The sequence below is a fragment of the Heptranchias perlo genome, chromosome 22, assembly GCF_035084215.1.
Source record: "Heptranchias perlo isolate sHepPer1 chromosome 22, sHepPer1.hap1, whole genome shotgun sequence".
NCBI classification, from domain to species: domain Eukaryota; kingdom Metazoa; phylum Chordata; class Chondrichthyes; order Hexanchiformes; family Hexanchidae; genus Heptranchias; species Heptranchias perlo.
The window spans coordinates 34,514,487-34,534,083 of record NC_090346.1 but is presented as its reverse complement, the minus strand read 5'-3'; the positions used below and the strand labels follow the sequence as shown (position 1 = coordinate 34,534,083).

The following is a 19,597-nucleotide window of genomic DNA, read 5'->3' as shown; positions in this document are numbered from 1 at the left end:
ATAATGTTCTTTGTAGTACTGCACCAGCACGAGGCTCTGTATAGTTTATTCATATAATAAAGCACTCTGCCATTAAGTAGCAGGATGTAGGTTGGCAATTTGATTCTATCTTAGCAGGAGAGATAAACTAATATTGTACAAACCATTGGTCCTTAATATACCCAAATAAACATCTTCAGACCCCCCATAACTTGGTCTGCCCACCCCCTTCCTCTCAGCTAGTGAATAGTGCAGCAAATGTCATTTTAAATTTTTTTTAAATAAAGTAAAGTTAAAACAGCATTGACACAGTCAAATTTATTATCCACAAAACATTTTACAATAAATATGGATATAAAAAAATAGTACAAAGCTCAAACATTTTCAAATTATAGTTTCATTGTATAGCTATGGAGTTGATGGCATTAATGCACGTCCAAGTTCGCCATGTTTAACTGACTCAGTTGTATGTACAGGCTCACTGCTGATAACCCCAACGTTGACCAACTTGAAATATGAAGAACAGCAATAACTTAATTCAAAAACAAGAGAAATGAAGAACTAAACAACTGTGAAAAATGAGAACCGACTGTTGGTCCTTGGTGCCATTAAGAATATTTGTTTAATATTTCAATTTACAACATAACTTGGCCAATGCCATCTGTTGTTGTTATGGCCAGTCAACTTCTTTGCATAGCTTTTATTATAGGAAAATAAACAGGAGTAAACTAGTTCAATGTAAAATAGACAATTTTGACTAATTATAACAATGCAGCCTCAGACACAAAAGGAACAACAGGCATATCACCACACAAAAATCTTCAGTCAAGTGATCATTTCATGCATTCACTTGCAGTACGAGAGTTGGTGGTAATATACAAATGATCTCGTGTTACCAGTAGCTAGCCAAAATTTAGATCTTCCAAATAAAGCTGCACATGATGTAAATTTGAGAAACCAAAAGAAAGCATTGAACAAGGCATCTGAGCACCAAATTGCATTACTGCTTTGTAGGAATCTATCCATTTTCCTTTACAGCTGACAAAACTGCAAGGTGTTGGATAACAAACTGGTAAAGGATAGTCAACTGTAATCAATGCCCACTTCGGAGAACAAAATGGTCTTCAAAGCTTCTTCCTGCTATTCTACCAGATTCAGGCAAGTCACCTGAAAAAAAAAGTTTACGCTTAACAAAACTGAAGGAGGAAAGTGGATACGGTTAGGGGTAACAAGATAACAGGCAATCTGAAGTGTTGCAAGTGCTATAAGTTTAACCTATGGCAGAGAATTAAATATATAAATGTTGATTGGTACTCAACCATATTACCACTGATTAAAACAGAAAAATTGATTTGATAAAAATACATTTCAGAAGAAGTGATTCGTAGTTATCGAATGTTCAACTGGGTGGTTTTTTTTGTTTGTTTTATCTTAAGTAGACATCTTTGCAGCAAAATGTGATGTGTAGCCTTGGGTCTCAGAATTAAGTTACAGAGCACTGATAAATCTTGTACTGTGCAACATATTCTCAATTTTAAATGGCCTACCTGGACTGAGTTTCTCATTTGGTTGCCTTAAAGTCACTTTCTTTATGTTAGGCATAGATGCACCTTTAAGCAGAGCTTTCACGCCATCCTCTTTGCTCTCATTTACAAAGTGAGCTAGAATTCCATATAGTAGAGGCCTTTAAGCAGAAAAAATATTTTTAAATCACAGGTTAAAAATAATTTACTTTAATGGTAATTTACTGCATTTGTAACATCAACGTAACTTTTAAATTCGTGATTAAAACAATTACAATTTTCAAATCAAACATACTGTGCCACGTGCAAGTTTGGGTTCAGTTAGGCATGCCATTCTGCACATAAAACCAGCCTGTAAATAGCTTATAGAGTACTTGACCACTGTGAAACATCTGCATAACAAAATTAGAAGCAGTGAAAATACACTATAAAAACAAACTCATTTTCATAGGCTTGAACAGCATTTTCAATTATCAAATCTTAGAGGGTTGAATAGTTACTGTATAGAAAATCTTCCAAGATGTTCTCTAACATCCAAATAATGTTTCAGCATGCAGCCGTATGTGCATTGAGGACATCACAGACATAAATTTTTGAACAGATTTCTAATTACCACAATAACCAATTTTGCTGTTCCTATTTCTGAGAAAAAGTTTTATTGTGATTTATACCAAATGCTGGCATGTATTTTGTCTCAAATTACTTAGTTTTCAAATTGCATGAATAAATTCCACACAACAATTTTCTCTTGATAAATTTATTTAGTTAAAGTTTTATTCTAGGGTAGGGAGTTGTTACATTTCAAAATACTTCCAGTTTTAAAGCATCTTTTCTTTCATCACTGTGTTCAGATACCAAAGTGATAGTGACATTATTAGATCCCTGTAAAAAGTTACATGTTTTATGATATTTGGACATACTGTTTCAAATCAAAAGCAAGAAGTAAAGCATACAACCCATTGCTAAACTGCTATTTTTAGTAAATTAAAAATTTTAGGATTTGCTTACACGGTTTTTGTGCTTGAATCTTCAATGACATTCAGCTCATTCACTAGAAACTGTCTGTCTAAGGGTATCTCAGGTTGGCCAGCCTCTGTGGAAAAGTTTATTGTGAAATCTCTATAATGACAATATTTAATGCAAATCTTGATTTAAACAATAGCAATAAATAAGACATTTTATTATTAGTTCATGCAAGTCTAAGTAACTAGAAGTACGGAATATTCTTTGTAATTTAAAAAAAACATTTTCTTCTGTAAAACATGCTAAAATAGTTTATAGTAAAAACCCAATGAAATGTTACATGGATGAGATTGGATCATCATTTCTTAATATTCTTCAAACTACATTTCCTTTTGGAAAGTATGGATAAACACTCCAAGTTATATTACCGTTGAAGAACGTTTTCTGATACGGCTGCTATTCAAACCAACTGGTTAAAAACAGGTTTTAGACAGACTCAAATGGAAATGTACTGTTTGCACCATATTTTCTGGGGTCAGCTTATCATAATTATGCATAACTTCAGGTGCAGATTCAGATAGGTGCAGGAAGCACACTGATGGTGAGAGCCAAAAATTGGCACAAGTGACATTTAAAGGATGGGGACAATTAAACAGGAAAGTCACAAAATTCTGAAATCTTTTGGAAAGCCTCAGAAAATATCCAGCCATTAGCACCCTAAAAGTGAAGGGAAAGGTAACACAATGCAGATATGAGTCTGCAGGCAAGTTGCAGAGCAGTCCAACTCCTAACCCTCTGTTTAATGGCTGCTGAAGTGGAGGTGGTTCTGCAGGAGTGGTTGAAAGGAGGATGACTCTCTTAGCTACTCCACAGCACCATTCCCATGGATCAATATTGAAGCATATCTGCAAGGAGTTCAAGCCAGGTTTCTGGCCACAGCTCACTGTTACTATCACTGGACATGTCAGTCCTCTGCTGCATGGTAACGGATTTCAACAGATGCCAGAGATCTGCATCTGACTCTTCCAACCTAGATTCTGAGAAGGCAATTCTGCATAGCCCGGTAAGCGTGGCAGGGCCTTTACTCGATCAGGGTATGCTGACGGTTGATTATCTTGGCATGCCTACTTTTAAAATAAATTCAGGATGCGGGCATCGCTGGCATTTATCATCCAGCCCTAGTTACCCTGAGAGAGTAGTGATGGGCCGCCTCCTTGAAACGCTGCAGTGTGGCAGTTTGATACAACTGGGTGGCTTGCTAGGCCACTTCAGAGGGCAGTTAAGAGTTAACCACGTTGGTGTGGGACTGGAGTCACAGAGGCCAGACCAGGTAAGGACGGCAGGTTTCCTTTCCTAAAGGACATTAATGAACCAGTTGGGTTTTTAACGACAATCCGACAGCTTCATGGTCACTTTTACTGATATTTTATTTCCAGATTTTAAAAAAACTGAATTCAAATTCACAAACTGTCATGGTGGGATTTGAACTCATGCTCTTGAGATTATCAGTATAGGCCTCTGGATTACTAGTGCAGTAACATAACCATTACACTACTGTATCCCGGTTGTCAGTTTTTACTTTAAACCGATACGGTCAGGTAATCTCCTACTAGATAATGGAAACTAGCAGACAATTGAGAGCTCCAAATGTTGCCCTTGCATTTATCATACAGTAATACCCTGGGAATGGCAATGAAACAATTACCGGGACTTGAATATACCTGTGGATCTCTAAGGTCCATTTTAGAAAGGAAGAGAACAAGAGAGCAAAGAAGTTGCTTCTTTTGTTTTAAGTTGAGGTGACATATCATTATACAAAGATTCAAGAAGATATATAGATAATTTCCAGTAGGAACATTTTCCAGTTATGCACTGACTGATCTGGGAAAAGCTCGAGAAGTTTGGTTTAAACAAAACACATGCAACTATAATTGTGCTGTCAGCATTCAAAGACAGCAAGCAGGCATAACAGCATAAATCACCCAACTTGTAACATTCTTCCTTCCTCTTTTTTTTCCCTGAGGCACTGACTCATGTTAAGAGTACAGTTCCATGGGTACTGGCAGCCCTCCAGTAATGCTGCCAAGTGACAATTTTTCATGCGTGAAATAAGACAGAGTATAGCCAGGATATTCAAACATGACAATGGGGGCTGGGGGGCGGAGGGAAGGAGAGCCAGGAATAGTCACAGCTGAGTCCCAACCTATCCTCACCAGTTAAGCAATTGTCTGACTCTCCCTCCCTCCCCCCCCCCCTCCCCCCCCTAGCCCAGGAACATCAACTGTAGTGTACTTACTGCTGCTCAGCTAAGATTTACTAATTTAGCACAGATCAGGAATTGAACAGAGTTTGTACGGCTCTGAACCAGGCCAGGCATCATATCTACCAAGTGAGCCATCAGATTAGTCGTTTTTTTTTAAAAAAACAATTCTTTCCAATACCGAAAGTGGATTTGGATCTTCAATATGTACATTAATGGAGTCTTTGGTAAGTAAATGCTCAATGCTTTAAAATGCATATTGTACACACTGAATACCTACTGGGCACTTGAACTTTAAAAAAAAATGGGATGTTGGGATTTGATTTTACTTGCTAACTCAAGTATAATATCCTCCAACACACAGTCACACATTTATGGCTAAAAATACAATACATGAATCTACATAATGAAGTAACAACAGCAAGAAAAAACTGCACATTGTATATTAAATATGAGGTGATCTACATTACTAATGTGGTGTCAGCAGAGAATGATGTGCACACTAATAGGCCGAAGCTAATCAGCCATCTTTTGAGCTGCAAATTTATACTTGTACAGCGATTGGATCAGTTTAATATACAGGTTACTACAAACGCGGATCACTAGAAAGCGGCTGTAAACATGCAAAAAAAGTACATTTTCTCAGGACAATTTTATTTTTCGTACTTTCAGATATATAAAACTTGAAAAAGAATCCATCATTCGACACTGGCTGTACATATGTACATACCTGCTGTAAGCACTGACGCTGTATACTTGTATTTATTAAACTCAAGATATTCACGGATAAGTTCATTAATAAGAAGATTTTCATGGGAGAGTGGTGGCCGTGGTTCACTCTGATCATCAAGGGCACTAAAAACTTCTGCTCGAATTCGGGCTTTCAGTTGGCCCAGTACACCTCTCTTTTCTAAGGTCTCTTTCAGAACTGTAAACCAAAAGAAGATTTAAAAAAATTATTGACATTTTAAATGCCTGCAGATTTAACAGGTAACACAATTAATGGACTCTAGGTGTTCACAAATGATATACCAGGAAAGTTAAATTCAAGCTAAGAATTAAACATAATTATTCAATTTATAGATCAACACACATCTGCTGCCTTCCTTAAAATAGCTGCTGGCCTGATTGACAGATTTAAAATTGTCCTTTTAATTTCTGAGTAACCACAGTGTTAATTCCAAAAAAAGCACACAAATATAGTACAGTACATCATGCTTTCAGTGGCACTGCATGAAAGACATGATAGGGTGACAAACAACCTGCATTTCCTGATTGGCCAAGGCGGCAAGCATATTTACATTATGTTTAAAGGATGTGCAAGGAAAAAATTACAAATATGCAGTAATATGATCAGTGCTGAGAGCAAATGTGAATTTTACAAGTCTGACCAACAGTTTTATATCTTAAAAACTTTGTGCTTCTTACACAATATTCAGAACACAGCTAGATAGGGCATTTAATTATCTTGTACAAGAGTGGGTCAGTGGCAGATGGCACAAATGCTGCAGCTGCCACTTAAGATTAGTACCTACTTTTTAAAATAGTGTGAGTATACAGCACCAAATTATACTACTTTACTCAATAGATCAGGTGAAAGCCAAGCACTGCACATTTGCACAAATGCATGCTTACAGCTTTACTCAAGTCACCTCTCTCTAAACATCAGTCCTTATTTTAAAAAAAAGTTGAAAAAGTTTATGAAGAAGCCTTTGGACCAGTTGTTATACTAAACAAAGCTAGTTTTACACCAGAGGTAAAATGGCAGTTCAACTACAGATATACTTTCACAAGCGTCAAAACAAAATGCGAAACACAACAAAAAAATTATAAATTAAAACTTTGCGAGGGAGGGAAACAGGTTAAAAACAAACCCTACAAGATATACTTTTTCGGCGTGATTTTGAATTCTTGCATTGTTGCAAAGTGGAAGGTAGTAATGCAAGATGTGCAGCATAAATGTATTAAGAAACACCTCCTGGGACTACTTTCTTTATATAGAACGCTCTATAAAAGAAACATACAATATTACTATCAATTTCAACCCAGAAAAGAGATAATGAATTAATCACCTTCTCACCTTTTGGTTCTCTGCTGTCACCATAATGGCAAAATAAAGGATTCATTTTTGTGTCACAGTTCCATTTTGATTATAACATTATGAAGAACAATACCTTATTTTTTAAAAATGGTTATCCAAGGATGCTGATTTGATGCATAAAACTTGCTATGCCACAGAATTACTGAATGTTTCTTTTATTCAGCATTCTATATGAAGGGGTCCCAGCAGATGTCTCTTAATGCACTTATGCCATACATCTTGCATCATTACTTTCCACTTTGCAACAGTACAAGAATTCCAGTATACCTACAACTGTATTCCCATCAGGCAAAGTTTCCGAGCAGAGAAAATGCAGATTCTCAAATGAAAAAAAAAGCCATCAGACCACCTAACGTTCTTGTACACCTCCTAGCAGCTGGTCATCATTGTAATCAGGAAGTTGTGAAGCTTTTTGCTGTCAATGTGGAGCAGAGGTTCAGTTGGACCCACCACAAAAGAATGGAATAAGGGGACAAAATTACACCAAAGTGTCTGGGGATTTTAAGTGCTACTAGACAAACACTAGAAGCATTCCAGTAACAGAACTGCAGATGTACACTGCAACAGAAAACTCTGAGCTGATAGCCCTCAAAGAAACATGGCTGGGTTTTGAGGACAGGTCTGAATTTCATATAATTCAATATACATTTTTTTTTTAGAAAGGATACAGTATGTAGTGGGTGTGGAATGATCATCCTTGTTAGGAATGGAATGAAAGTAGTAGAACAAGGGGATACTGTAAGTGGGGAAAATAGTAGAGAAACACTGGCTTCAACCGGAGTTGGTCAAAAATATGGATGCTTCCATATTTGCATAGTTCTAGAGAAGATACCTTAGACTTATGCGTTCAGTAATGAGCTTCAGTTGATAGGTGACAGAGCTGGGGGAGCATCTTGATGATTTGGAATACTCCATCGTAAGATTTAAAATATGGGTCTGGAGCAAGTTTAGGGATTAGTATGCTGGGGACTCATTTTCAAAAGGCTTGGTTTGCAGAAATGTAAAGACCTAGAGGTGGTTAAATGGGAGATGGAGCTGGGTGAGGATTACTATAACATGCAAAGGACATGGGACAATTAAAAAAAATGCTGAAAGCATGTGAAGTCTTCTATATCCGCAAGAGGAAAAGAATGTATGATGATAGGAAGCCGCAATGGCTTCATGGGACATAGTTAGGCAACTTACACTTAAGAAAAGATATTTCCAGGCTTATACAAAGAGCAATAGTCTTCTGGACAAGGCGAGGTATAAAAAAAGTTAGTGTTAACAAATCAATATTAGGCAAGCTAAAATGAATCTAGAAAGGAGGATAGTTGAACATAGCCAAAATAGTGGAAATTGCTTTTTACTTATGTTAGGAGCTAGTTAGAGAACAAATGGAACTGTTACTGGGTGATTCAGGCAGAATTATACATGATGACAAGGGCATGGCAGAAGAGTTGAAGGTATACTTGGGTTCTGTTTTTAAACTGAGTGGATTGGACCTACTCCTTGTGTAGCTTATAAGATCAATACTCAAGTGGGTTGTTTACACATCTCAAGGGAAATGGTGTATGTTAAATTGGAGGAGCTCAAGATAGAAAAAGCAACAGGACCAGGTTTAATTTATCCCAGAGTATTGAAGGAAATAGCTGAGGTTGTTGGTGATGTCCCAAGTAATTATTTTCCAAAGTTCAGAGAACCAGGGGTGCACATATTTAAAAAAGGAACAAAATCAGTGAGTTTAACCTCAGTGACAGGAAAGTTAATGGTAAGCATCATTGGGATGCTATTAACGATCATCCAGAGTGCTAGGGCTCAATATGGGATACTCAACATTGTTTTGGAAAGCAGCGGTCATGTTTGACAACCTGATCCAACTTTTTTTTTAAGAATTAGCTAGAATGGTAAATCAGGGAAATCCAAGTGTTTATCCAAAAAGCTTTTTATGAAGAGCCACACAAAGAACTGTGTGCTAAAATTAAGTGTCACAGTACAAAAGGGGGATATTGAGAGATGGATTGCAAAAGGACCACTGAGCCATGGCGAGCATCTTAAATAGTGCCACGGGATATTTTACATCCACCTGAGGGGTCAGACGTGGCCTCGGTTTAACGTCTCATCCGAAAGACCTAGGTTCATAGAATTCAGGGATAGAGTATTGTGGGTGGGTGCAAGTTAAAGGTGACAGGAAAGGACTGGTCCCTAAAGGTTCAAGCTGTCAGCTGGCTGTGGCCAAAGTGAACAGGGTCCTGGGCTGTATTGCTAGATTGTTCATTATAAAACTAGGGCCACAATAATAGGGTTATACAAGGCTTTGTTGAACCCTCATCTGGAGTATTGCATACCCTTTTGGTACCAACCACCTCAAGAAACGCATTTTGGCTTTGAAGAAGTTACAGAGAAGGGCAGCAAGCATGATCCCTGGCCTAAGTAGACTGAGCTAGGAAGAAAGACTACGTGCCTTGGGTTTGGATTCGCTGGAGAGGGATCGGATTCAGGGCTTTAATGGGCATTGATAACATACAGGTGGACAGATTATTTGAGGTGATGGAGCCAAATAGTACTAGAGACCATTCATATAAATTGAGGAAGTAGGGAGTGAGGAAATTTTATTTTTTGCAGAGGGAGAATTGACCTGTGAAAAGGCATTCCGGAGGACCAATTCCTTCCAGTCCTTCAAGAAGGCATTGGATGCATTTCTGCAAAACCACAAGATCACGGCAGAAGGGAGGTAAGACTTTTGGTAATAACCAATGTCTGGTTGAGGCCTCTTAAGGCGTTGCTGATTGACTGAGTTGGAGAAGAATGTGAATTGGCTATGGGTCTCTTTTTTATTTTGCCTGTCCCAGGAAGTTGGGAGGGGGGTGGGAGGGGGGGGGGAGATGGGAGGAAGCATAGTGAAACAGGAAAAAGTCCAGTAATAAGTGGGATGAGCACACATGAGCCTGATGACATTATCTGTCCCAAGTACATTAACAATTCACTATAAACATAAAAGAAACATCAACTGAATATTTGCAAGGCAGAAAGTGATGAAACTCTGATCACTCCTGTGCTATAAAAATACCATCTGAAAGGAAAATGCACTTTTATATCCTGATGCAGAACTGAAGGGTTGTGACAACATAGCATTCAGGGACAAATTAGCTCCATATCACCCACACAATAATGTTCCTCATTTTGGAGGGCATGCCTCTTTTTACTAAGCTGGTTAAACCAACAAACTTGATGAACCAGTGTAGGAAACAGAGTTATAGTGGTTTTAAAGTGGCCTATTTTACAAAAAAAAAACTTGCAAATGCTGGAACTCTGAAATCAAAACAGAAAATGCAATATACAGCAGGTCAGTCAGCATCAGTAAAGAGAAAACACAGATTATTGCCATTTCAGATGTATAGCCATTCAACAGAACTGATAGGTTGGACAAAATATGTAAGCGTTCAGCACAATGGCAGATGAAATTTAATGCAGACGAGTGCAAAGTGCTGCACGTAGGAAGGAAAAATAGATGACATATATACTCCATGAATGGTGTTGAAATACCCAAGTAAAAGCTGAAAGAGACCCAGTTGTTTTAGTAGACTCGTCACTAACTGTGGCCAACTAATGCTGAGCAATAATCAACAAAAAAGCAATAGAATGTTGAACTGCATTGCCAAAATACTAGAATACAAGTCAGAGGTACTGATCAAGCTTTACAGTGCCCTGATCAGATTACACCTTGAATACTGCATCCAGCTCTGGTTGCCCAGAAACAAGGGAGATATTCAAACAGTGCAGAGAAAAGCCACAAGGCTGACGCTTAGTGTTGGGTCTGAGTCACGAGGAAAGACTAGAGAAACTTGGGCTTTTCAGCCTGGAAAGGAGACATCTGAGAGGTGATCTTAGAGGTATATAAGAATGTTATGGGAATGAAAAAAGTAAACCCAGAATATTAGTTTAAATTACAAATAGAACAAGCAAATGGTAATTTTAGGACTGATAAATTTTTCATCCAAAGAATGACCAACATGTGAAATAAACTTTCAGATAGAGTAGTAGAGGTAAAAAAAATACCCTGGATTCACTTAAACAATTAAACATTACAATAGGAAGGCGAGGGGCTTTTAGAATTTCTCTGGATAAATGAAGTAGGATGGGCCGAATAGCCTGCCTAGTCCTTAATTATTTTGAGGCGACTGAAAAAAAAAATGACTATGGTTGGAAAGAATTGAGGGGAAGAGAATCTCTTTGCCCTAACCTTACTAAAATGCCTGTTCCAATTCAACTATTCCAATGCTCTTCTGGCCGGCCTGCCACCTTCCATCCTCCATAAACTTGGTCATCCAAAACTCTGCTGCCCATTACCTAACTCGCACCAAGTCCCGTTTACCAATCACCCCATGCTCGCTGACCTACATTTGGCTCCTTGTTCAGGAATGCTTCAATTTTAAAATTCTCATCCTTGTTTTCAAAACCCTCCATGGTCTAACCCCTCCCTATCTCTGTAGCCTCCTCCAGCCCCACAACCCTCCAAGATCTCTGCACTCCTCCAATTCTGGCCTCTTGGGCATCCCCGATTTTCATCACTCCACCAATCTGTGGGCCTAAGTTGTGGAATTCCCTCCTTAAACCTCTCTACCCCTCTCTCCTCCTTTAAGACACTCCTTAAAACCTACCTCTTTGACCAAGCTTTTGATCACTTGTCCTAATATCTCCTTATGTGGCTCAGTGTCAAATTTTGTTTTATAACACTTCTGTGAACTGCCTTGAGATGTTTTACTACATGAATGGTTACATACCAAAAACCTCATAACCTATCATTTCTTTTTGAAGACATTGACTCATCTGCTGTGCATTTCATGTATTTTCTGGGGAGATTTTCTGTCAGTCCTGATAGTGATTGTACAGATTCAGCTGACACTAATCCTGCACAGTGGTGGCCAATCACCCCTGAGCTTGATGACCTACATTGGCTCCTGGTCCAGCAACACCTCAATTTTAAATTCTCATCCTTGTTTTCAAGTCCCCTTATGGCCTCACCCCTCCCTATTTCTGTAACCTCCTCCAGCCATACAATTCTGAGATCTCTCCACTCCTCCAATTCTGGCCTCTTGGGCATCCCCAATTTTCATCGCTCATCAGCCTTGCCTTCAGCTGCTTATGGCCCAAGCTTTGGAATTCCCTCCCTAAGCCTCTCCTCCTTTAAGACACTCCTTAAACCTACTTCTTTTTAATCACCTGTCCTTATGTGGCTTGGTGTCAAATTTTATTTGATAACACTCCCGTGAAGAACCTTTGGACATTTTACTACGTTAAAGGCGCTATATAAATGCAAGTTGGTGTTGTTGAAACGCCGCCACCTGCTCCTGCTACAACCCGAAATGACCCAATTGCCCGGCTGCACAACCCGCCACTGCTGATGTTTTCCGGGAATAAACCCGATTCACAAACGGCCTCAGAACAGCAGGTTTGCGGCTGCGGATCCGCGGCGCTTCCCTGCGGTGGGGCCGCCGTTCTCCGAACCGTATCCGTCCCGCGGCGCTGCACGACCGACCTCAACAATTGCCAAGAATCTCCTTGACCAGTTACAGGAGGGGAAACGCCACAGCGGATCCTTTGAATCAAGCGCACTCCAGACACCTACCGCCCTTCAGCTCACTGACAGTCGCCATTTGTTAGCGTCTAGGCCGTCATGTGACCTCCTCAGGCGCCCGGATGTTCAGCGCCTGTAAGACGCGGTTGCTATGGTAACAGATGCAGTTAGTCGTGTCCCCCCCCCAACATTGCGAATTGGACGGTTGCGAGTAGAACTTGTAAAAATGGTCCTGAATAGAAGAATAGCTGATTGCTGTTGTGCCAGCAGAAAGCTACCTTAATGATTAATGGGATTGTATTTTTAAGAAGTCTGCTGCTGTCAATAAACTTGCTTGTTAAATTGTGCCCTTCGAGATTGTGGAAACTTAAAACTTGAGGGAGCCCTCATCAGTATGCCTCTTTTAATAAACCCGTTAGGAGACACTGAGTTGCCCCAGTGTCATCAACTCAAATAAATCAAGAAAAGTGCCCCCTTTTTTAGAGGGGCACAACTAATAAACCCCCAAATCATACAAAAGAAAAAGGAAACTTATCAAATTAATTCATAATGTTACCCCCTCATCAGTATGGGAGTTACAGGATCCCCATGCTCATTCAGTTCAAATGAGGGCGAACCTGAGACTTTTGTCTGTCTGCTTAGTACCACAGCATATGGTGCATTTACTCAGCCATCAGGGCAAGTCATTCAGCAGTTTCAAATATTAATGACTAAGGACTTGTCTAACACAGTGGAAGTTACTGAACCCTCAGAGAAAATGGACTAGCTTGTTTTGAAACATAATCAAATTGGGACAATTTTCTACATTAATGGCACCATATATTTTCAAATTGTTGTTGTTCTTGTTCTCAACGTATCTTGTTAGAATTGAATCATCTGTCTGAAGCCATTAGAGAGAGATAAATAGGCCAGAAAGAGACTCACACTGTCATTGCTTCTGTTTACTCATCCATGCATTGCTTAATAAATGTGTTTGGCAGTTTTTACCTTAAGCCATAATGTAGTAAAATATTTCTTCTACCACCTTCCCAAGTCGAGGAAGATCATGTATGAGCATATGATACAAACAGTAAATCAAAAGACAATGAAGATGATTTTTTGTTCAATCGCTCGTCTTATTACTTTGTATCACACTCCATCCTGAATCAGGAGCAAGGCAAGAAGAGAAAGTATTTTTGTCATTGACAGTTATAAAAAAAGAGGATGAAGAGATTTGTTTGACGCTGATCTTCAAGATTTGTATTCAACTGTTGATACTTCATTGTTTTTAAGAGGAAAGCATCAATAGAATTTTCAGCAGATGAATACAAATCTTCAACACAGGATTCTACACCAGTAATTTATATGTGAATCACTGAATTTTTTTGTCAGCTTCAGATGAATCTCTTCATCCTAATTTCTTCTAAAAACCACAGTAAAAACTGTTTTAAGTAGAAGTGCATGTTCCATGTTATCTTTGATACTTTTGAACTCTTCAAATATAAATTTCTGACTTATAGGTAGGAAATTTTTGATGACATAGCTCCTTTCATTTTTACTACTTCAGAAAAATGTTCTTGTGGAAATGCGTAATTTATTTAAACAGATTACATTGCAGGACACCATAGAAATCAAAATAGGTTTGAGAAGCCCAATGTATAACCTGTTGCTGTAGTACTAGCATACACCACAGAGTGTCATCTACAAGATGCCATATAGCAAGTTCTCAATTTAAAGCTGGATACCTGGAGATGAAGGAGGCAGGACAAGTCAATTTGTACCACTAACATGCACTTCCCAGCAACCAATTGAAGACTAGGTTCAGCAGAGACGTTTGAAACAAGTCACCTGACCATCTTCTCAATCAGGAATTGGCACATGGCATAGGGAGATCTAAAGGGAAAACAAAAATAATTTACAAAATGGGAAGAAATAAATAAGTTTACATTGAGGTTTAACCTTTGTTAAGGTAGTCATGATGTGGAGATGCCGGTGATGGACTGGGGTTGACACTTGTAAACAATTTTACAACACCAAGTTATAGTCCAGCAATTTTATTTTAAATTCACAAGCTTTCGGAGGCTTCCCCCTTCGTCAGGTGAACGATGTGAAAAAAAAAAAGTTCACCTGACGAAGGGGGAAGCCTCCGAAAGCTTGTGAATTTAAAATAAAATTGCTGGACTATAACTTGGTGTTGTAAAATTGTTTACATTTGTTAAGGTACAACTTGAAACAAAATCTGTATTTTATAAAAGCATCTCTGAAAATTGATTGCAAATTTATATCACGCTGCACAAAACTTCAAGTCACCCTTCATCTCTGGTGTTGCAGCCTGTAGAAGAAATTGATTACATGATTTCTCAATGCCTATGGTTATGCTGTGAAATCTAAACTAGGCTGAGAATTATCCATGTATGGCAACAACTCGAGTAAAAGAAACTGTTACTGTCAGCAGTCAGGGTGAGTAGGATACATCACAGCAATTACTTCTCATTAACTCTTCACACACATTGAAGATCTCAATGGTTGACTTCAGTTCTATGTATTAGCAACTGTGTTATTAAAATATGTATGAAATGTTTCAACAACACAGTTGCAGACTAGTTACCACAATAACAGTGAGTGATAAAGTTCACCCTTCGAAGATTACAGTGGCACACTTCTAGGGATTATTGATAACAAGCGTAAATTAACTGAATCTAACTTCCCGATTTTAATAGTAGATGTGTACCATTATAAGATTGATCTGTGTCAATAATTCAAACGCTGTTTCAAAGTTTAACCTGCAGTCTAAATAACATGTCATCTAACTACACTCTCAATCAGGAAATGGAGCATGGCATTATTAATTCTACTATTTTCATGACAGAGCAACATATGGGGCTAAAAATTAGGCCATGTAGCGCCCGTTGTTTCGGTGCTATGCGGCCTCCCGATCATCCAAGATGGCGTCTTGGCTGTGCGCGCACGTTTCCAGCGTGATGTGCGCTGGATGCCACCTTGGTATAGGTATTAGCGCATGCGCAATTACCGAATGCCGGCAGCATGTAAAGTAAGGAGAAAATGGATACAATCAGTATGCAAAGCTGATTTAAAGTGAAAAGTTCCAAAATGGTGTCTAACGCTCAACTCAACGCACAGTCTTAACCACAACCATCTGAATGTGTCTTAGAATGCCGGGAGGACTCCCACCAGTGCTATTTAAAGGGATCTTGCAAGATTTACAGCTTAGAGGCTGGATTATTGCTTCTGGCTGCTGAGACATTTGTACCTGTTTTTGGAGGTCTCCTATACTTGAATACTAGGATAAGGGGACATAGCCTGACATTTAGAGCCAGGACGTGCAGGAGTGAAGTTAGGAAACACTGCCATGCAAAGGGTAGGAGAAGTTTGGAATGCTCTTCTGCAGATGGCAGCTGATGCTAGCTCAATTGTGAATGTTAAATCTGAGATTGATGGATTTCTGTGAACCAAGGGAATTAAGGGATATGGGGCAAAGGTGGGTATATGGAGTTAGGTCACAGGTCCATCATGATCTCATTGAATGGCAGAACAGGCTTGAGGGGCTAAATGCCATTGCCACTTGCTGCCACCTGATATGTGCCACCTTCTCCTGCAAGAAAGCGGGACGTGTGTTTTTTTTTTATTCGTTCATGGGAGGCCGGCATTTATTGCCCATCCCTAATTGCCCTTGAGAAGGTGGCGGTGAGCCGCCTTCTTGAACCGCTGCAGTCCGTGTGGTGACGGTTCTCCCACTGTGCTGTTAGGAAGGGAGTTCCAGGATTTTGACCCAGCTGAGATGAAGGAACGGCGATATGTTTCCAAGTCGGGATGGTGTGTGACTTGGAGGGGAACGTGCAGGTGGTGTTGTTCCCATGTGCCTGCTGCTCTTGTCCTTCTAGATGGTAGAGGTTGCGGGTTTGGGAGGTGCTGTCGAAGAAGCCTTGGCGAGTTGCTGCAGTGCATCCTGTGAATGGTACACACTGCAGCCACAGTGCGCCGGTGGTGAAGGGAGTGAATGTTTAGGGTGGTGGATGGGGTGCCAATCAAGCGGGCTGCTTTATCTTGGATGGTGTCGAGCTTCTTGAGTGTTGTTGAAGCTACACTCATCCAAGCAAGTGGAGAATATTCCATCACACTCCTGACTTGTGCCTTGTAGATGGTGGAAAGGCTTTGGGGAGTCAGGAGGTGAGTCAATCGCCGCAGAATACCCAGCCTCTGACCGGCTCTTGTAGCCACAGTATTTATATGGCTGGTCCAGTTAAGTTTCTGGTCAATGGTGACCCCCAGGATGTTGATGGTGGGGGATTCGGCGATGGTAATAGCGTTGAATGTCAAGGGGAGGTGGTTAGACTCTCTCTTGTTGGAGATGGTCGTTGCCTGGCACTTATCTGGCGTGAATGTTACTTGCCACTTATGAGCCCAAGCCTGGATGTTGTCCAGGTCTTGCTGCATGCGGGCTCGGACTGCTTCATTATTTGAGGGGTTGCGAATGGAACTGAACACTGTGCAATCATCAGCGAACATCCCCATTTCTGACCTTATGATGGAGGGAAGGTCATTGATGAAGCAGCTGAAGATGGTTGGGCCTAGGACACTGCCTTGAGGAACTCCTGCAGCAATGTCCTGGGGCTGAGATGATTGGCCTCCAACAACCACTACCATCTTCCTTTGTGCTAGGTATGACTCCAGCCACTGGAGAGTTTTCCCCCTGATTCCCATTGACTTCAATTTCTGGTGCCACACTTGGTCAAATGCTGCCACACTCGGTCAAATGCTGCCTTGATGTCAAGGGCAGTCACTCTCACCTCACCTCTGGAATTCAGCTCTTTTGTCCATGTTTGGACCAAGGCTGTAATGAGGTCTGAAGCCGAGTGGTCTGGTTGATGTGCCTGTCATGGTTGAATAGCTGCCAGTGTGTGTGGCCTGTGAGTTGTGGGTGGGCGGCTTGCAACAGTGGTAATGTATAAGGGTGAGAGGAAGCATCTGATTGGAAGAGTTGAGTACTGATGGAAAGAGTTGGTTGGTGTGTGAGTGATGGGGGGGGGGGGGTGTAGTGTATGGTGCATTGGATGCGGCTAGTGGTGCAGTTGGTAGGAGACAGCACTTGACAGTTGACCTCACTCAACTTGATCACTCGTATCAAAGCATTGAACTTCTTCCTGCACTGCATCCATGTTCGTGGTGTTGTGCACCTGGCATTGACTGCGTTCCCTACTGCCTCCCACTGCCTTTTGGGCATATGTCTTGGGGGGCAGCCTCTTGCTGCCCCCCCCCACCCCCGGCGTATTAAGGATGTCCCTCCTTCTGCCCACCTCTTGCACCGAGGCCTCTATTGCATCATCTGAGAAGCTTGGTGCATGCACGCTTGGTGCAAACTCAGATCGGCAGATTGGTGAGGTCTGGCATGCAGATTGGAGGATGTGGAATTTAGTAGTGCGCAACCTTTATTCAATGTTTTAACGTAACTCATCAGTGTGTAAACATAGGGACGGGACTGGTATCTGTGTTTTACGTGTGCGATGTCTGATCTCCGTTCAGACTCCGTGCAGACAGCAGAATGTTATTTTTAGCAAACAACAGGTATTGGCTACCTTTAAGAGATTTTTTTAAGAGACATCCTCCCTTTAAGAGATTGGGGCTCCCCCTGCTGGTGGAAAGTGCGAATTGCATTGAATTCTCACGTCAACGCTGATTTCCAATGCTGCTTGCAGGTAAGTTCTCAGGCCTGACAAAAATCTTGTCCTTCTTGCGCACGGGCCATTGGACACGGGTTAATAGCAGATCACGCTACCCGCGCTCAATAATAGGCCTTATCAAATTTTTTCCCCCAGCATCTCTATAATCAAGTGACAGATTAACTGATACATAGAAAGAGTTCAGAACAAATTATTCTTACTGATGACAATTAGTCTGCCCCCTAATTTGATTCACTGATTCAAGTGTTCAAATCTTCTGCAAATTTTTTCACTCCTGTCATTCTTTTCTTGCCTTCCTGTTGAGATATTCTCTTCGAATACACTTCTTACCTCGATGGACTGCATCGACTGTCCATGGCAGTTCTCCTGCTGACATTGTCTTCCTGAACATTTAGAAAACTGATAGTATTTTTGTCGGTCTTGCGATCTGCTGTCAGGTTAATGCCTCTTTTGGCCTGCTAACCAGGCTGACCTGTTTGAGTGCATCAGTGTGTTGACATAGTGACATGAAATATAATTATGAAGCAAAATGTGTACAATTAGAATTCGCTAATTCATATTTCCATCCCTTTAAACATGATGACCTTTATAATTGCAGTCATCCATGGCTCAGTTGGTAGCACTCTTGCTTCTGAGTCAAAAGGTTGTGGGTTCAAGTCCCACTCTAGAGGCTTAAGCACATAGTCAAGGATGACACTCCAGTGCAGTACTGAGGGAGTGCTGCAGTGTCAGAGATGCTGTTTTTTGCATGAGATTAAACAGAGGCTCTATCTGCCCTCTCAGGTGGATATAAAAGATCCCATGGCACCCTGTCAAGAAGAGCAGGGGAGTTCTCCTCATGTCCTAGCCAATATTTATCCCTCAATCAACATCGCTAAAACAGATTATTTGGTCATTATCTCATTGCTGTTTGTGGGACCGTGCTGTGTCCATATTGGCTGCCATGTTTCCATACATTACAACAGTGACTACACTTCAAAAGTACTTAATTAGCTGTAAAGTGCTTTGGAATGACCTGAGGTTGTGAAAGATGGAATATAAATGCAAATATTTCCTTCATTATTAAACAAAATCTTTTGGTTCTCTTTGGGAAATTGGGAAATTTAAATTTTGCGATTTTTATGTTAGATGGAGACCCATCCCGCAAATTTATATTATCATTTTGTGGCAATTGAAGACTGATGCTAGATGATAATGTAAATGTGGGATGGTGGCGCTTGCAGATCCTTTTATGATAAGTTTCCCAAAGCTGGATTCATAAGATAAAAGGAGCATTATTCATTCATATGTAACCCCTTTTTATCTTTCCAAAAACAAAGCAATTTATACTTAAATGCCTTAAACTACCACAACTTAAACATTAATTCATCAGTGTGACAAATCATAGTCAAAAAATTCTTCATTTTCAAAATATCTGATTAAACATTTCCTTGAAACTGTAATTGTCAAGTCAACCTTTTATCTGTCAAAGTTTCCTGCTCATGCACTTTCCATGTTTGGAAATGTTACTAAGCTGTGACATATTGCTGATAAACC

At 40.2% G+C, this 19,597-nt stretch overlaps 1 protein-coding gene across 1 annotated transcript; it reads right to left on the bottom strand.

Annotated features, from left to right (window-relative positions):
- Window positions 1-282: 282 nt before the first annotated feature.
- cep20 (centrosomal protein 20) lies at window positions 283-12,505 on the bottom strand. Its single transcript, XM_068003226.1, has 5 exons — window positions 12,435-12,505; window positions 5,456-5,653; window positions 2,511-2,595; window positions 1,527-1,663; window positions 283-1,146 (listed from the first exon to the last, which is right to left on the bottom strand). The coding sequence occupies exons 1-5, from the start codon at window positions 12,460-12,462 to the stop codon at window positions 1,073-1,075; spliced, it is 522 nt and encodes a 173-aa protein (XP_067859327.1). The 5' UTR covers window positions 12,463-12,505; the 3' UTR covers window positions 283-1,072.
- Window positions 12,506-19,597: the final 7,092 nt, after the last annotated feature.